Genomic DNA, 19,711 nt, shown 5'->3' on the forward strand with positions numbered 1-19,711 from the left:
CTTTCTGCATGCTGGTGCAGAAGCCTGGTCCATGTTTTAAACAGACAATGGTAATAACAAGCAGAAGGCATGGTGTAGCACATTAGCCAGTAAAGGGAGACCTCACTCTGACGGATCAGAGTGGTAGTAAGATCAGGCAATCAAGCAGTCATCTTTCATATTTCTACTGCAAACAGTCTTGGTAACAGTCTTGGTCACTATGGTAATGTGATTTAAGGACATGCATCCTCTTCAACTCTTAAACTTCTGGACTTTGTCTATCGCTCTGCCTTGACATTTACTATCAGTGACGTTCATGGTGCACACCTTTGTTTTCTATATGATGAGGTAATGTGTTATTCTCTCCAAGAGGGGCGTGATACTTGTAATGTCTCTGGGTCTTGTAATAAAGAAAGGAACTTTGCTTTTTGGATGTCTTGACTGTTCTCTTTACTGCCAGCATTTGTACACACCCAACACTTCCTGTTTACGTACGGTATCCTATATTCGCCACGTCCTGGATTAGGCAAGGCAAGGCAAGTTTATTTGTATAGCACAATTCATACACAAGGCAACTCAAAGTGCTTTACAGGCGCATACAATTACAGTAAAAGCATTTAAAATACATTAAAACAAAACAATAAAACAAGTTAAGAAATAGACATTACACAATAATAGAAAACAAAAGTCACAGAGAAAATAAAAGTTACAGTGCAGTTCAAAGCCTTAAAATTGCTTCGGTGAAAGGCAGTGGCAAACAGAACGGTCTTACACTATGCGAAAGCTGCAGTAAACAGTAATGTTTTCAGCCCTGATTTAAATGAGCTGACAGTTTGCGCACACCTCAGGCATTCAGGGAGTTTGTTCCACAGTTGAGGACCATGGAAGCTAAATGCAGCTTCACCCTACTTGATTCTGACCCTGGAGACACTGAGTAGACCTGTCCCTGATGACCTGAGGGCTCTGGATGCTTCATATCCCACCAGCAGCTCTGACATGTATTTAGGTCCAAGACCATTTAGTGATTTGTAGACCAGTAACAGGATTTTAAACTCTGTTCTTTGGCTCACAGGGAGCCAGTGCAGGGATTTAAGGACAGGTGTGATATGGTCCATTTTCCTGCTGTTGGTCAGGACTCTGGCAGCAGCATTCTGGATGAGCTGCAGCTGCTTGATTGATTTTTTACTGAGACCTGTAAAGACACTGTTACAGTAATCAAACCTACTAAGAATAAACATTAACTATATTCTCCATCAGGGGGCGCTACATGAACACAACACTGTCATAGACCACAGCTCTCCTAGATCTGCTGTCGACATTACAATACTCTGGGAAATCTTTTCTTACATCTAAAAATTACAAGTACCATAATACTGACTTGCTCTGTTTCATGTTCCTCGAGTTAGGTCTGATCATGGGAAGACTGCATTTATTATAGTACACCTGACATGTGGAACAAAATACAACACCTTCTTAAAATAAAAACTTACACGTTATATTATTTGATCTTCAAATCTTCTGACCTTTACTTGTCATTATTTTACATAATTGTATTTTATTTTAGATTAATTTTGTTTAACTTTGATTATTTTACATAACTGCCTTTTTATTTAACATGTAAATCATTTTAATTTATCAAACTATCTTCCCTGATTAGAAGGTTGTAATGGAATTGTATTGTTTTTCCTTGTTATCTCCTTCTCTTTCATGTTGTTGTAATTGATTTGGTGTCGAGGTAAATACGGTTCAATGATCTCTTGAGTATAGATAAAGGTTGGATGTTTATGTCTGATAATTGAAATTATGTTGGCATAAAAACAAAAGGTCCAAAGTGTGCACTGGCTAATCTGGACTGCACCAATAAAGTATTGCTCATAGTCTTATTTTAAGACTTACAATGCATAGCTACGCCTTCACTTTGACTCCCAAAAACGATAGTGTAACATCTGTACTTCAGTTGGGTCGCCATGAGATTTTTAATTCCTAACCCGGGACTGGATGAGAGGATCCCTTCCTATGAAGCTCTGGAGAGGATGGAGAAGGAGGAGGGCAGTAACAGGCCCAAGTGGGACAACAAAGCCCAGTACATCTTAACCTGTGTGGGCTACTGCATTGGGATTAGCAACGTGTGGCGATTCCCTTACTTGTGTCAAAGTCATGGAGGAGGTAAGCTCAGATGAAATCTGTGGTGAAGTTGTTGAAGGGTGTGTGACAAATTCAAGTGTGACGGAGGTATGCTGGAGTGACTGGAGGGACATTTTTGCAGGGGGAGCATACGTCAGTCCGACGGGCCAAAAGTCCGACCGCCCATCTCTCCGACTACTCATTAATCCGACTTTTACAGGCCCATTGGCCCGACTGCCCATTGCTCCGACCAAAATAATCTCTATATTCCGACCAGGGCTAAATCCGACCATCCAGAATTCCGATTTTGGACCGAACCGGCTCTGGGTCATGGCTCGAGGCGAAGGAGATTCTCAGTCACGGTTTAAAGTAACCCCGGGTAGGCTGAGCTTGCTTTTATTCATAAAATAATCAGAGCACAAAAGTTACCCGGGCCATGCCCCCCCTGGTTCCGCGGTGTATGATTCGGGGTCACCTCTAGTGTTAACAAAAGTCAAAACTAACGGAAAATAACTGTAGCCTACCCAGCGCTCCTCAAAACAAACTCCAGTAGCCTATATGGTTATTGTCCCCAGCACTTTTCAAAATAAACTGACACCCCACTTGTGCAGTCGTCGGAGTGTGTGATTGAAATCCACCACGGTCTGCTTCCCGTTCAAGGCATCCCCTCCTTCGGATGCCGAGACTTTGTGTTTATTAATTAAGCTTTCACTGACTGTATCACATCTGTGCACATGTCTTCAAAAATAAAAGGAACAGGAGCAGGACCCACGCGCTTTTGACTACACTGTGGCGCCGTCAAAATACAGGAGATTAAGTTGATATCTCAGTCTATCCTGCTTCTGGGCCGGATTAGTCGGTCTAATACACTGTCGTAAATACTGGGAGTCGTAACACCGGGCATACTTAAGTCGGGGAAATAGGAGGTCGGACTAATGGACCAAAAAATATAGAAATGTATGGTCGGAGAAATGGGAAGTCGAAATTTTGGGTAGTCGGAGAAATAGAGAGTCGGACTAATGGACGCAAAAATATAGAAATGTATGGTCGGAGAAATGGGAAGTCGGACAGACACCATGCGCCCTAATTTTGCAGTGCAGAATGAGTAGAGGTTTAAACCTTAAACTTATTTAACTTTAAATATATAACTCATTCAAGCTTACAAGAGAGTGCCCAGATAAAAAGGGTAACAGGACATCTTATGGTTAATCTTTCTACCTACATTAATGTCATGGATGACAAAAATAGGAAAGATTCCCATGTTTTTGGTTTCAGAGCAGACGCTGTCAGAGATTATACAATAAAACACTTTACAGACTTTACATTTGCGATTTAATTACCTTGAATTATAGACTATGGCTGATATGAGGTGTTTGGTTATCAACTTGGATGTTGATATGGAAGCCATTTAGAAATGGGAAACTGTTATTCAATTCAATTCAAAAAACTTTATTTGTCCCTGAGGGGCACAGATTAGCACACAGTACAATATTAGCTTGAATTTAGTTTAAGGGGAAACTTTATACACTTAGAGGCCCAGCATAAATGTCCTAGGTAAAAGGAAATGACCAATGTGGGGGATGGGGGATTTTAATCAAACAAATCCATAATAATAACAACAATAAAGATATTGTCATGGGGCAGTTTTACTATTATACATCCACACTTTATTTGCCTGCTAAAGCATTTTCAGATTTGGGATGCTGGAAAACCCTATGATTATGTTTAATGCAACAATAAAAGTGCATAATCGTACTTTTTCCAGGTGCCTTTATGATTCCCTATTTGATCCTGATGGTGTTGGAAGGATTGCCTCTGCTGCTGCTGGAGTTTGCCATCGGCCAGCGTCTCAGGAAGGGCAGCGTGGGAGTGTGGAAAGCCATCCACCCTTACCTGACTGGCATTGGTAAGCACAACAGCAACAACAAGCTGTTAATGGATACGTGGCTCCTTCCTCTATAAAATGCAACTCTGCAAACAGCCCAATGTGCATAGTTTACAATTACAGTGCCAAATTGTGTGCTTGTTTAACTCAACAAGATGCTGACTTAATTCTACCACATAAATTGGTTGAATATTCTAAGCAAATGTTGGTTTACATTGTGTACAAAATAAAAGAAAACATGCCACTGCTTATAGGTTTTAGTGTAACTGCATTAACATAACGTAGTTGGGTGATGGTGGAGTTGATAAATTGTTTTCAAACTTACTTCAAACCAAACAGAAATCTGGTCTCATGCTGATATAACCCAAACAAGCGACCGTTTTGCTATACTGTCCCAAATTGAATTTTGTGTGGTGAAATTTTGGTCATAAGTAGAATGGTAGAAATGGAGTAGAAATAAACTGAAATACCACAATGGAAATTTGGTGTATAATCAATGTAAGGCAGCCCCCACAAAAATGTTTACCATGATAATCTTAGAAATACGAGTTGATTGGTGGATTACATATATGCCAAATTGATGATAACACTGTACAGTTTAATGATGTCTACAGCTTATGTTCCAATTGTGATTTTTAGACACATTTAAGGCAAAAACAAAACTACAAGATTTGAGAGCAAAATGTGGCTGGCCCCGGGGTTTGGCTCTCAGGTAATGTTAGCTTATCTGGGCATGGACCAAAGGTTAGTCTGCAACTAACCATGAGTTTTCATTCATTTGTGTCTTACGTAGGTGCAAATACAAACCTTATGTTTCAATCACAAGGATGATGCACTCTTTCTTGAGCAGGTAGCGAAGCCTATAAGAGGAGCCATACAAATTCGGCATAGTGTGGATGAGGAGATACAGGGATATAGAGGAGGGTTAGTGTTGTCTGCAATTTTGCAAACTGTCACTAATCTGTCACAAATGCTAAACCTACAGCTGTCTTACACAGAACTACTCAACTCCCTTGAACCCAAAAATGGCCAAACTGGCTCAACCCTTACGTGTGGGTGGATAATATAATCCAATTTGTGTATTTAAAGTGTGATGTCAGTTAATTATTCTGTCCTACTCAGGTATAGCCTCCATGCTGGTGTGCTTATTGATTGTACTGTACTACAACGCCATAATGGCCTGGATCATTTGGTATCTCTTCAATTCCTTTCAAAACCCGCTGCCGTGGACCCAGTGTCCTCTCAATGACAACGGCACAGGTATTTGAATATACACACAGAGAAACTCAAGCATATTTAGCAACCAAACTCATGATCAAAACATTGGCTTACCACTGTTTCTTGTCTGGCAGGATTTGTACCAGAGTGTCAACAGAGCTCCACTATGGATTACTACTATTACAGAGTGACTCTGAATACTTCAGCCTCTGTAGATGACTCTGGAGGAATCCACTGGCCCATAGTCATCTGCCTGCTAGCTGCCTGGACAGTCCTCTGTATCTGCTATGCACGGGGGATCAGCACTTCAGGCAAGGTCTGTTGAACTGTCTGTCAAACTTTATCCATTCCTAAATTCAATTATTTAAAATTTGTTTGTCTTGTCATGATCTCAGGCAGTGTACGTCACAACCAGTCTGCCTTACATCGTGCTGGCCATCTTCCTGATCAGAGGACTGACTCTTAAAGGCGCGCTAAATGGAATTCAGTTCCTCTTTACACCAGATGTATGTTTCAAATCTCTACTGTAAAAAAAAAAAAAAGAAAGACAATTTCATTTCTCATAGCTCAAAGACACACCATATGTCTTGACTCTCGTAGATGGATGAGCTGATGAAACCAACGACTTGGCTGGATGCAGGTGCCCAGGTTTTTTATGCACTCGGTGTGGCATGGGGAAGCCTCATCTCCTTCTCCAGCTACAACCCAGTCCAGTAAGAGATATGTCGAAGTGTAGTTGATGTATCATTTTTCTCACATTGATTGGAAAAAAAGATAGCAGCCATTCTCGGACACAAAGTCAATGTGTATCTTGTTTCTTTTGCTTATTTCTTTTCCCAAGCAACAATTGCGTGCAAGATGCTGTGATCTTGTCTGCCGTGACTGGCCTCACCTCAGTCTATGCTGCCACAGTCACCTACTCCATCATTGGCTTCAGGGCCACAGACAGATATGACAACTGTATCAGCGAGTGAGTACAGTTCATGTCAAGGTTATGAAAAGATTGAATGGACCTTTAAAAAAAAAGAAAAAAAATCCATTTTAAAAAATAAACACAAACATTCTCCAGCTATAACTTGAACTCTTATGGAGTGTGCGTAGCTCAATCTTTTTTTCATGTCTAAATCAATACATTACTCATGCTCTTGAGTTCAAGAAGTTATTGGTTACTGCTGCCATTCCTCCTGGGAGAGTATTCACCAAAGTTAGCTTTGGCTACGCTACCATTGTGGCCTTAGGCAAGGCAGAATTGGTTGGTAGCTTGGTCCACCAGTCTGGTCCAGACAAAAATATCTCAGCAACTTTGGATTGCCCATTTTGTACAGATATTAACCTAACCAAATAACCTCGGTGATCCCCCAACCTTGAAGTATCAAATACTTTCTGATTCAAGTAGATCACAAAAAATATTTGTCTTGCAAATGTGTTGAACATTAAATTAATTAAAAGAGAACTGAATGAAAAACAGCTCCTCACCCATTATGTTCCTAAAAAATAACAAGGGAAGTCTACATTCAGCATTGCCCATCTTCTTCTTTGAAATCACAGAATCTGCTCTACATTAAGGAAGGTTGGTGCACAGATGTTACAGTGTGAAGAAAATTATGCCTTCCTCTCTTGGGGACGGTTTTCATAAACTGTAAACTGAAGAACCACCTGCATCCCCTGCAAACCCCAAACTCCTCTCAATTGAAACCCTCTAACACAGGAATAAATGACTACAGACCCTACAGACTGGTGTTGATGACCCACTTGAAGGACCCCTGCTAGACCAGGAAGTTAAACCTGCCTCAGGGACTGCTGATTCAGTTCTTCTACACTCCAGTAATCCAGTCTTATCTCTATGCATCCGTCACTATCTTGTTTGGACCAACCGAACAGGACAGGAACAAAATTCAATCCACAGTCAGGACCAGGTTCAGTAGTCAATGCCATATCCAATGCCCTCCACTCAGTCTTCACACACCTTGGGAATAAGAACATCTACTGTTTGTTGCCCCCCATGGCTGTGTGCTCAGCCCCCTCCTGTTCAAGCTGTATTCACATGACTGCAGACTCCCAGACAAAGATACAGAAGTATCTGCTGCTATACCATCAGACTACAGAGCAGCTTTTTTCGTTAGGCTGGGAGACCCCTTAATTCATCTTCCACTCATCACTATATATAATAATTTGTTATGTTTGTTTTTTTAAAAGGACTCTATGCTGCATAATTCAATTATGTTCTACAACCCTGGTGAAAAAAACTGGGTCAAATTCCTTGTATGTGTACACATACTTGGCCAATAAAGCTTATTCTGACTCTGAAGAATCTGAACCTTTATATGAATTCCAGTAAAGAGTTATCTGTGACACATTTCTCCCCAGTAACATCATGACATTATTAAATGCCTTTGACCTACCTGAAGACAGCATCACTGCAAGCAACTACGAGGCAGCCTTGAATCATTACAACAGATCTGATCCTAACACTGTTCTTGGATTGGACTTCAAAATCTGTGACATGCACAAACTTCTCAGCGAGGTGACAGTATCGACGAATACCATCTGAATATAAGATTCTTTAGTTTGTTTGTTTTTCGGAAGTCTCGTCTTCATTATGATTAATGTGTGTGTGTTTGTGCAGGGAGTGGAGGGAGCAGGTCTGGCCTTCATTGTATTTACTGAAGCCATCACCAAGATGCCTGGTTCTCCGATCTGGTCTGTCCTCTTCTTCGTCATGCTTTTCTGCTTGGGACTCTCAAGCCAGTTTGGCACCATCGAGGGAGTGGTGGTCCCGCTTAAAGACCTGAATGTATTCCCGAAAAAATGGCCTAATGAGGCCGTGACTGGTAACTTGGTTTTTAAAATTCAACTCACTAAATTCCTCAGCTTTTCAACTCTCAATGAAACATCTCTGTGTCTGCTTTTACACACGCTTCCTTGTTTTTGTGCATGTGTCTTTCAGGAGTAACATGTTTTGTTGCCTTCATCATCTCCCTCCTGTTTGCGCAGCAATCAGGGATGTATTGGGTAACTCTTTTTGACAGCTTTGCTGGATCTGTTCCACTTCTGTCAATTGGCTTGATTGAGGTTTTAGCCATTGTTTTCATCTACGGCATAGACAGGTTTGTGCTTATTAAAACTATCTGAGCAACACATTGTCCTTCTTTGTTTGCTCTACATCTTGATATTTGCTGCCTCATGGAGATGCTGTATAAGTCCTGTGTAACCAGGATGTCTTTATGGCACACCGATCAGCCAAAAAACAGTCAAGGTACTGACAAGTGAAGTGAATAACATTGATTAACTCATTACAGTCCATTGCTCTGCTGCTATGTAACTGTGTGTGGGGTGGGTGGTGAATGTCAAGCGGCATTCACAAAACTTCCAGGACCCAAACTTTTCCAGAAGAGCACTGCATTGTAATAAGATGTTTAATGTTAATCACTTACCTGTTTTGGTGGTCAGTGTATTGGATTTTTTTTTTTTTCCAAAACTAATTAAAACCTTCTTTTGTGGTAGGCTCAATAAGGACCTGGAGTTCATAACTGGACATAAGCCCTCCATCTTCTGGAAGATTTCATGGATGTTCATCAGTCCAGTAGCTATTGCAATTATTTTAGTTTTCTACCTGGTGACACAAGCCCAACAAGAGCTCACCTATTTAGTCTGGGATCCCAACTATGTAAGGACACAAGCTCTGTGGTATACAGTGACTACCTTATTACAGTAGTTAAACACACTTCAGCAAAGCTAGGACTTCCATTGCAAACCAAATGCACTTACCATGCTGTTTTTGTGGTTAACAGGAGGAGTTCCCGTCTATGGCGACAGTACCATACCCTTCATGGATCAACGCGGTCATCTTTATGTTGGCAGGAATCCCCAGTCTGGTAGTGCCTCTGTATGCGTTGTGTAGGCTGGTCTTCATTCGCTGCAAGGACAAAATAGCATCCAGACAAACAATGAGCCAAATGGCCTAAAATGTTTATAAGTTATACTTTTCAGAATACAACACAATGGAAGTTTATTTATTAATTTTTTAGATTTTATTGCGATAGAATTACCATTATTTGAATTGCAATGGTTTGTCTATTTATATCTACAGGTCTATTTATATGCAATCCTGATGTTTTATGATGCACTTCAGTTCAGTCATTTCTGCTCATTCTGTGCAAATTCATGCCGCTGTATAGATATTGTACTTAGTCATTGCACTATTTAGCCTGCTTGAATGGTTTCTTGTTGTATTGTACCTTTCTGAAGAGAGACAAGACAGCATACTGTTTTCTATCCACCAGGTTTTAGAAGCTATATCATTGTCAAAATCATTTGTTTTACAAAACCATCTGGCTTCGAGATGAATTAGCAGGATATCATGTTTACACTTACAAAAAGGCACCTTGTGTTTGTTTGCACCTCCAACAATATGGCAGATAATATTTCACAGAATTGTGGGAAGAACAAAACGTCACTGTAGGTAAAGGAATTTCAATAAAAGACATTCAACCCTTCAGGTTTGTGCCTTATGTCTTCACAACTGCTGTATACAAATTATGCTAATGAAGATGACCCTCATGACATGGACTTTAAAAGTCATAAACAGATTTGATGTCAAAGTCAAACTAACCTTGGCATCGGTGTGTTGGAATAACCATTCATAAAGTAGGCTATAAATGTTTAAAGACGCAGAAGATGTGGTGCAGCGCATTGACCAAGAGAGGGAGACCTCACACTGACAGATCAGACCACAACATGTTGTAAGGAGTGAAAGGGACAGTGGAATCTTTGACAGCAATGGTACGCTGCTTTCAGTGTTAAATTATTAACTAAGCACTATTATTGGAGTAAAAAATCACATACTCAAGCAGTCATCCAACTGTATAGTTATGGGCATACAATCACACTGATATCAATCACATAATAATTTGCCATTAAATAATAAACAAAGGACAGATCAGCAGTTTGTAGTGTTAATACAGTAAGCAATAAATAACATCATAACTTATAATAAGTAACTTAAACAACTAATAACTAAAAGTTTATTGAAGTCAACTAAACTGAACTTTGCCTCTTGATCAACCACCAGACTATTGTTCTCTGATGAATCACAAGATAATGATAAAAGCAAGAAATCTTATATAATAACTGAATCATTTATAACACATGATGATAACACATCAAGTCATCTGTTAGAGCTTGGTACACACTATCTATAGACCTAAAGGCTCATCAATGGTTCCATCAGTCAATAAATAAATGCTGGAGTGGTTTCAGAAGTGAGAGATACAATTAAATGTACTCAAATTACATAATACACCGATCATACATAACATTATGACCACCTGCCTAATATTGTGAAGGTTCCCCTTGTGCAGCCAAAACAGCTCTGACCTGTCAAGACATGGACTTAAGACCTCTGAGGGTGTCCTGTGGTGTCTGGCACCAGGGCGTTTTATAGTGGACCCTCTGGGTCCTGTATGTGGGGGCTGGGGCCTCCATGGATCAGACCTACTCCAGCACGTCTTCTAGATGCTCGATAAGATTGGGATCTGAGGAATTTGAAGGCCCGGTCAACACCTTGTGCCCTTTATTGTGTTCCTGAGCTGTTCCTGAGCAGTGTTTGCAGTGTGTCAGGGCACATTGTCCTGCTGGGGGGCCGCTGCCATCAGGTAGTGTTGTTGTGATGAGTGGGTGTACTTGGTCCACAACAGTGTTTGGATGGGTGGTGTGTGTCAAGTGGCATTCACATGAATGACAGCACCCAAGGTTTCCCAGCAGAACATCGCATTGTGATGAGATGATCAATGTTATTCACATCACCTGTCAGTGGTTTTAATGTTGTGGCTGATCGGTGTATATATATAGTTTTAATCTAACAAGGACAAAAGTGTCTATCAGTTGGATCTTTGTTCAAGAATATATTCTCAAATAAATGTTTAAGATGTTGTAAACAAAGGGGCGATTTTATGATCCCAAAAGTAACTACTGAAGTAAGACAGTAGTTACCTACTCATACTCAACATTACAGCTTGTAACAAGAAATGTTTTTTCATACAGTCAACAAAATACAGTGTAATTATTTTGGCCATCAATAAAATATTTAACAGGTAGAAGATAAGAGGATAAGATAACCCTTTATTGATCCACTGGCTGGGAAATGCAGGTGTTACAGCAGCTCAAGGACAGAGATTAGTACCTATAAATGGAGAAAATAAATGATTAAAAGTTTATGAAATAAAAATAAGAATAACATAGAAACTATACAGGGACAACTAGAACTAAAGTGCGACATTACTGGCAGTAGCAGTATACATACTAATAGTGGAATATAAGAGCAAAGTGAGTGTTGTGATTTATTAGCAGCAAAGTCAGCAAAGTATAACACATGTAAGAGTAATATGATACCGTCAGCAAAAACTATTATCATGGTCTGCCAGAATATCATATATTATGATTATGAATCTATACTTGGAACAGTCTTCATTATACCTTATGATATTCTGATGACCACAAGTACTAGAATAGAGTTAAACTATGTGTGATAGATTTGGACAGAGCGGCAGTCAATAAGTGAAAGCTCTGTAAAAGCCTTTGTGAGGACACAGTTGAGGTGTTTGCATTAATGTTGAAAGAGCAACGACCAATGGGGAAACAGCAACACTCGACTGATGAAGGTTGTACCATCATCACTCACTCACTCACTCAGTCAGAGACAGACTTTTTTGTTTTTAGAGCTGGACCCACTTTATTGAGGTCCTGCCAAAGACAGCGATATTTACTGGATGTTTATAAAATAATGGAAAAATACAAGGTAACACAGTACCCATGCTACTCATGCCCATTCTACATCGAGAACGCGCAGTTCTTGTAATTCTTTGGTTGTATATACATGGTTAAATGCACTTCTTGTAAGTGGCTTTAGGTACAAGCTTCAGTTGAACAAATGTCATGTAATAAAAACAAAAATACAATGACCTTGTATTTTTTTTTTGTTGTCAGGGAAGCATCACTGCAGTCAAGAAGATCTACTTCCCTAAAGACAACTGTATGAACGAGGACACTGGCGAAGCTCCTGATAGACTTCACCTCTAATGTTCCCTGATGCCAAATATGTCCACCCTTCCACCTGTTTTCCTTTAATATTTGCACCATATTGTACTACATCTTGTGTTGTATATAATCATGTTGAGCACCAGTGGAAGCAACAAAGCATTTCACTGCACAATAGAGAGATATGCTGAACATGTGACTTGAACAGGTGCAATGTTAAAGATAAGGCCCCAAATTTAGTTTAAAACATTATCAATAAATCACGAAAAAAGTTTTAATGTTAAAGAACCAGTGTGTAGGATTTAATTAACGGGTTATGGAAACTAAGATGAGCTTTATTGCCTTGTTAACACATCGTAAAAAACACTTCAACTACCTAATTTTCTTATGACAATCATCTCTGGCTTGGTCGAAATAAATCCTCAATTCAACTTAGATGTGAAAATATTTCGGTTCTAATCATACCATTTTCACCCACTGCTCATGCCCGACTTCCTTTCTTGTCATCCCTGGAGTCATAGTTCTGGTCAGAGCCACTTTAAATCGCTGCTGTACTCTATCCAGGCAAACTTCAATCATCTTATAAAGCCAGTAGCTTTACAGCTAACCAAGCTAACTACCTAACGGCTGCTAGCTACAGCTAACAATAGCTGTAGCAAAGAGTGTAGAGAGCTGTGGGAGTCCTAAAACCCAGAAATGAGTTAGTATTGTAGAACTTCCAGTTCGCTTGTCTCAAAGTTGACAGGGTTTTTGAATGGGTTTTTAGTTAAATGCCTGAAATAAGGTCTGTGGTTACAACAGGCTAAAGATATTTACACGTGTTGTTTTCACAGAGCTTATTTTTTAGGCAATAATCCATAATCCAATTTTTTTTTAAAAATCTGCTTTTTGTTGCGGGAACCAGGGCGATGCTAACTTCTAGGTTAGCTACTTTCAACAGGTGGCTAAAGTATATCTTACGTGTTACACCTTTAAACTGAACTTCAAGGTGGGCCTCAAGATTAGATAGCAAAGCAGGACCCACCTTAAGGCCCTTATCATCTCAGTTGCTGGCTCAGTTAATATTGTGTTTTAGTGTTAAATCCCAACAAAGCTGCAAGAAAGTAGCCCAACCACTGTACACACATGGCTGGAACTTTTGGGGGTGGCTGGAGATCTGGGGTACGGCAGGTGCCCACTGTGGCCAGTTGGTAAACCAGTTGGTATGCCTGTTTTAATAGGTGTAAAGACAAAACAAAGCATGTCAATCCCAACAGTAAGTTGATTGATGTACAATACCTTCACAGAAAAATTAACAAGGACGATTAGAAATAGTTGCTACTGTCAGATTTAAGTATTAACTGAATCTGAACTTTTTTGTTTTTCTTAAATCATCACTTACCTTCAATTCTGTCTGAATGAGTTCATAAATCCAGTGACATGCAGGTTTTCTTCTTCTTGGCCTCTTTGGAGCTTTCAGTAACTGTCTAGTTAGAGGCAGTTTGACAAACCATCTGTGTTTAATTTCCTTGAAGCAACAACTGTGAACAGGAACTGTTCTCGTCATTATCAATGAACATTACCAATTGACGGTACCTCAAATTATTATGCAACAGTTATCTTCCCCATTATCTGGCTCAGGGCCACAAAACAGTATGAGTAGCGTATAGGCCAACACTCACGGACCTATATGTTATTCATATGAAATGAATTGAGAGGTGGACTACTCCAGGGACCAGTGGAGTCAAAATCAGGATCTTCTTTCTGTGAGGGGAAAGTGATTATTACAATTGTTTTATGTTTATGCATGTTTAATATTCATGTTTGATTAGATTTAATGACTGAATGCTGGTATCAAAACAGAAGTCCAAAGTGTGCACTGACTAATCTGTGAACTGCACCAATAAAGTAAAAGATCATAAACTTGTTTCAAGACTGCCGAGTGCATACACTGAGCCTTCACTTTGACTTCCAGGAACGAAACTGTAACATCTCTGCTTCAGCTGGGTCGCCATGAGACTGGTATTTCCTAACCCGGGACTGGATCAGAGGATCCCTACCTATGAGGACATTGTGAGGATGGAGAAGGAGGAGGCCGGGGACAGGCCCAAGTGGGACAACAAAGCCCAGTACATCTTAACCTGTGTGGGCTTCTGCATTGGGATTGGCAATGTGTGGCGATTCCCTTACTTGTGTCAAACTCATGGAGGAGGTAAGCTCAGATGAAAATGGTTAAGGGACATGGTATGGTCAATCCATAGACTGTCAATCCTGCAATTATTGTTTGACAAATTAAAGTGTGGTTTGCATGCAGGACTACCCTCCTATGTATACCTTTTTGGCATTTTTTGTATCTTTCAAATATGATTTGCAGCAGGATTGTAGTATAAAAAAGGGCACTAATGATATTAGATATACAAAGTGTAGAATGAGCCATGGGGGATGAAACAGTTGAATCTGGTTATTTGATTTTTAACTAGATAATCAAGTCCTTATGCAATCCTCATGTCATGGATTGTACACACGGAAAATTCCCATGTGTGGCTGGAGAGTGTCCATGGCGTCAGACATCTATAGACAGCTGTAAAACTACAGCTTAGAGGGCTTAGTGAAGTTTTACAATACTGGCCCAGGTCATACAATATAATCCTATATCCAGTAAATTTCTGTTTTTATTACGTCAAAAGATGAACTTTGGCTGATGTGACCTGTTTGATGTTCAACTTGGATGCTTACAAGGAAAAGGTTGACAACTGGGAAACTGTAATTATGGTCAATTCAACGGGAAAACATTACATGAATGCAGCAGTGGAGCCACATTTGCCTCAATTTGATAGACTAAAACAAGCAAGCCTTCAAGCTTTCTTGCTAGCTTGTTAAATACCAGCAACTCAGACTACGATACACATCTGTGTTGTACAGTACTTCACTCCACTACACTTATTTGATAATTTAAGAAAAAATAATTGAAATTGGCTCCACCCATACCAGCTTTTTCACGTTTTACATGTGATTGGTCATTTATCCACATACAAATAAACATTTCCACATAAGAAATAAACATTTCCCCATGTGATATGTTCATTCGTGTTTTGCTTTTTTCACATATACACTTTTAACACTTTTGTATTTTTACTTTATATGTTTTAATGCATATAATGTTTTACCTGTTACAGAGTATTTCTAGACTGTGGTATAACTACTTTTTTTTTTAACTTAAGTAAATGATCTGAATACATCTTCCACAGCTGCAGTGTACGCCGCTTAGCAATCTGCAACATTAACATTATTATAGAAAAAAAAAACTATGATTGTGATTAATGCAACAAAATAAATATATAATTGTTCTCCTGATCATATGTTTCCAAGGTGCCTTTTTGATTCCTTACTTGATCCTGTTGGTGCTGGAAGGAATGCCTCTGCTGCTGCTGGAGTTTGCCATCGGCCAGCGTCTCAGGAAAGGCAGCGTCGGAGTGTGGAGGGCCATCAACCCTTATCTCACAGGTGTTGGTAAGCCCAACAGCAACACAAAACTGTTCATGTAAAGCCTGTAAGTGTGATATCAGTTAACGATTATGTCCTACACAGGTATAGCCTCCATGCTGGTTTCCTTGTTGATTGGACTGTACTACAACACCTTGATAGCCTGGATCATGTGGTACCTCTTCAATTCCTTTCAAAACCCGCTGCCTTGGACCCAGTGTCCTCTCAATGAAAATGGGACAGGTATTTGAATATAGACACAGAGATACTTTAGCACATTAAAGGTACACCATGCAGGATTTTTCGAAAAAAACAAACAAAAAAAACACAATGTACAGACTCATACAGCAGTAGTCCCTCTCAAACATCACTAATGACGTACTATATGTGTGCAGTTGTGTCCGTATCTGGAGAGGTCCTGCCCTCTGTTTCTCAGCATCAACCATTTGGGCTGAGGGTGTCTAGCACCCATGCCGTAACAATGCGCGGGGTATGAGGTCGGGACTCTCTAAAAAAAGGTATCGACAAGGTTTAATCGCTGTCTCCCTTCTATACTGTCGGCCTATCATGACTTTATAATGAGCTTCAGGTCTGTGTGTCTGTTTGACCGAGGACGGGACTGAGCTACACACACAAACACAGAGCAGAAAGACAAATGAAATCTGAAAATCCACATTCCCTGCTTTGTTCTCACCAACGCCGCTTGCTCTCATGCTTGATCACTGATCAAGAGAGATCACTCTCTCTCTGTCTTGCTTGTTGAGCCAGGGAGGATGGGCGAATTTTGAATGATGTTTTGTACAAACAGCAAACAACAAATCCTGCACAGTATGCCTTTAATAACTCACAATCTACTCATGATTAAAACATTTGCAGACCACTGTTTTTTGCCCGGCAGGATATGTATCAGAGTGTCAAAGGAGCTCCACTGTGGATTACTACTTCTACAGAGTGACTCTAAATAGTTCGACCTCTATAGATGACTCTGGAGGAATCCACTGGCCCATCGTACTCTGCCTGCTTTCTGCCTGGACAGTCATCTGTATCTGTTACATACGGGGGATCAGCACTTCTGGCAAGGTTTGTCAAACTGTCAGACAAACCATATCCATTCCTAAATCATCACAACTATTGACTTTTGTTTTCCTGTCATGACCTCAGGCAGTGTATGTCACAGCCATTTTGCCTTACATCGTGCTGGCTATTTTCCTGGTCCGAGGACTGACTCTTAAAGGCGCCCTGAATGGAGTAAAGTTCCTCTTCACACCAGACGTATGTTTCCAATCACCATAGTAAACAAAGCCAATTATATATCACATAGCTTGAAGCTACATTGCACTGTATGTTTTGCTCTTATAGGTCGACGAGTTGATTAAACCGAGCACTTGGCTCGATGCAGGTGCCCAGGTCTTTTACGCCTTTAGCTTAGCATGGGGAGGCCTCATTTCCTTCTCAAGCTACAACCCTGTTCAGTAAGAGATATTTATTTAAGGACCTGTTGTGTTTTATAACCTCACAGCAGTCCTCCCTTTTTTTATTTAGCTCAAAAAAAAAAAAAAAAAAAAATGATAGTAGCCATACTTGGCTATTGAGTGTCCTGAATCTTTTGCTTTATTTCCTTTCCAAAAGCAACAACTGCATGCAAGATGCTGTGATCCTGTCTGCTATAACTGGCTTCACCTCAATCTATGCTGCCACAGTCACCTACACCATCATTGGCTTCAGGGCCACAGACAGATATGACAACTGTATCAGCAAGTGAGTCTTCACAGGGTGCGGGTTTCAATGTTTTTGGAACAGAGCGGTCTGAAAAGTATATTCTACATTTGAAAGGCACAATTACAAAGGGGTACTCCCAACCAAACATTAAAACACAAGTTTGGAGAAATGATCATTTCTAATACTGCTTATCAGTAATGTCCTAAAAATAAAACTGTTTTTCAATATTTTAAATTACAAATTACAATTTGACTTCAATTATGTGTACATACTTCACTTGTAGGTTCAAAAAGTATTTGTAATGTTTACTACAGCGATGTAAAGTCTCTAATCGGTGACTTACTTTCTCCCCAGTAACATCATGACATTATTAAATGCCTTTGACCTTCCTGAAGACAGCATCACTGCAAGCAACTACGAGGCAGCCTTGAATCATTACAACAGATCTGATCCTAACACTGTTCTTGGATTGGACTTCAAAATCTGTGACATGCAGAAACTTCTCAGCGAGGTGACAGTATTGATTCAAATCTAGCACATTCACAATTATTTTTCGTTTTTTTGTCTTATCTATCTTGTGTTGTCTTGTGTCTTGTGTTTGTGCAGGGAGTGGAGGGAACCGGTCTGGCCTTCATTGTGTTTACTGAAGCCATCACCAAGATGCCTGGTTCTCCGATCTGGTCTGTCCTCTTCTTCATCATGCTTCTCTGCTTGGGACTCTCAACCTTGTTTGGCAACATTGAGGGAGTGGTGGTCCCGCTGAGAGACCTGAATATTTTACCTAAAAAATGGCCCCAAGAAGCAGTTACCGGTATTCTGTTTTGTAGTTACAACCACTGACACGTTTGCTCTGGAACCTCAGATGAAGTGATTGTCTGACTTTTTTTTTTGCATGTCTGTTTCAGGAGTAACATGTTTTGTCGCCTTCATCATCTGCCTCCTGTTTGCGCAGAATTCAGGGGTGTATTGGGTAACTCTCTTTGACAACTTTGCTGGATCTGTTCCACTGCTGACCATTGGATTGTTTGAGATGATAGCTGTTGTTTACATCTACGGTATAGACAGGTTTGTGTGCTAAGCTCGTTTTTATTTTGCTTAACTTGGTATTGTATAATACTGTCTAAGTAATACTATTTAATACCAGCAATCACATATCTGCTCTCTGTTCTATGAAAAGAATGAAGAATATCCTGATTTTTGAGTTTGAAGTGACAGCTGTTATTGAGCATCCTCCATGAACATGGCTGGGATCCTTTCATGAAATATGAAAGATAATGATTTTATTTAACTTTTTGCATATTTAACATACAACAGTATGTGTAGTTAAAGTTGCATCTATCAATAATGTATATTAACAACTGAAATAATTACTTCTTGTGTCCCTACTGTAACAAATCTACAGATTATTTTCACCTGACTTTGCAGTTCCCCTCTGCTTCATATACTATTTAGTGTCTTACAGCTCATTGTTTTGGTTTAATGGCCACGATTAATATCTTTAAATGGTATATAATGCTTCTTGGCCAGGACAACCATGTGTACTTTCCTGAAAAAATAAAGTTATGCAATATATAATAATTAATTAAAACCTTTTTGTGTGATAGGTTCAACGAGGACCTGAAGTTCATGATTGGACATAAGCCTTCCATCTTCTGGCAGGTTTCATGGAGGTTTATCAGTCCACTAATCGTTCTGGTTATTTTAGTTTTCTATCTGGTGACACAAACCCAAGAAGAGCTCACCTATTTAGTCTGGGATCCCAACTCTGTAAGCACACAAGCTTGTTACCTCTTTTGTCGTGTTGCAAAGTAGACAAATTCATGATGTATCAGACTTTTTCATGGTAAATCTTGTTGATATAACAGCACACAGTAATAACAAATTATTCTGTTTTGTGGTTAACAGGAGAAGTTCCCGTCTATGGCATCAGTACCATACCCTACATGGATCAACGCAGTCATCTTTGTTTTGGCAGGAATCCCCAGTCTGGCAGTCCCTGTGTATGCGTTATGTAGGCTGGTGTTTGTTCACTGCAAGAAGAAAACAGCGTCCAGACAAAAAAGCCAACTGCCCTAAACTGTTTCAAAGTCAGACAGTGGTTTGTGTATTTATATCAATGCACAAGTTCTTAAAGGTGCAATATGTAAGAATTGCCCACCTGACAAATTACTTAAAACGACAGGCGGCAGCAAATCACCAGAGTGACAGCTCATGGCTGCCTGACTGTAGCTGCCATCGCTAGTTAGCTCAGTTAGCGGTGCAGCTAGCGGTCCGGACAGTGAATTTGGA

General features: G+C 39.9%; 2 protein-coding genes across 2 annotated transcripts; both read left to right on the forward strand.

Moving 5' to 3' along the window:
* Positions 1-1,946: 1,946 nt before the first annotated feature.
* Positions 1,947-9,171, forward strand: LOC311272305 (sodium-dependent neutral amino acid transporter B(0)AT1-like; the record flags this gene model as incomplete). The annotated part of the gene is made up of 12 exons (XM_084378651.1): positions 1,947-2,145; positions 3,869-4,009; positions 5,111-5,248; positions 5,341-5,522; positions 5,602-5,712; positions 5,807-5,919; positions 6,048-6,176; positions 7,574-7,730; positions 7,833-8,037; positions 8,154-8,313; positions 8,711-8,873; positions 8,998-9,171. The coding sequence occupies 12 exons, from the start codon at positions 1,947-1,949 to the stop codon at positions 9,169-9,171; spliced, it is 1,872 nt and encodes a 623-aa protein (XP_084234777.1).
* A 5,062-nt stretch (positions 9,172-14,233) lies between these two features.
* Positions 14,234-19,498, forward strand: LOC311272306 (sodium-dependent neutral amino acid transporter B(0)AT1-like; the record flags this gene model as incomplete). The annotated part of the gene is made up of 12 exons (XM_084378652.1): positions 14,234-14,432; positions 15,590-15,730; positions 15,809-15,946; positions 16,602-16,783; positions 16,865-16,975; positions 17,063-17,175; positions 17,333-17,461; positions 17,777-17,933; positions 18,029-18,233; positions 18,328-18,487; positions 19,027-19,189; positions 19,328-19,498. 12 exons carry the CDS (start codon positions 14,234-14,236, stop codon positions 19,496-19,498), a joined length of 1,869 nt encoding a protein of 622 aa, XP_084234778.1.
* Between the last annotated feature and the right edge of the window lie 213 nt (positions 19,499-19,711).

Source organism: Pagrus pagrus (genome assembly GCF_965226575.1).
Source record: "Pagrus pagrus genome assembly, chromosome: 17".
NCBI classification, from domain to species: domain Eukaryota; kingdom Metazoa; phylum Chordata; class Actinopteri; order Spariformes; family Sparidae; genus Pagrus; species Pagrus pagrus.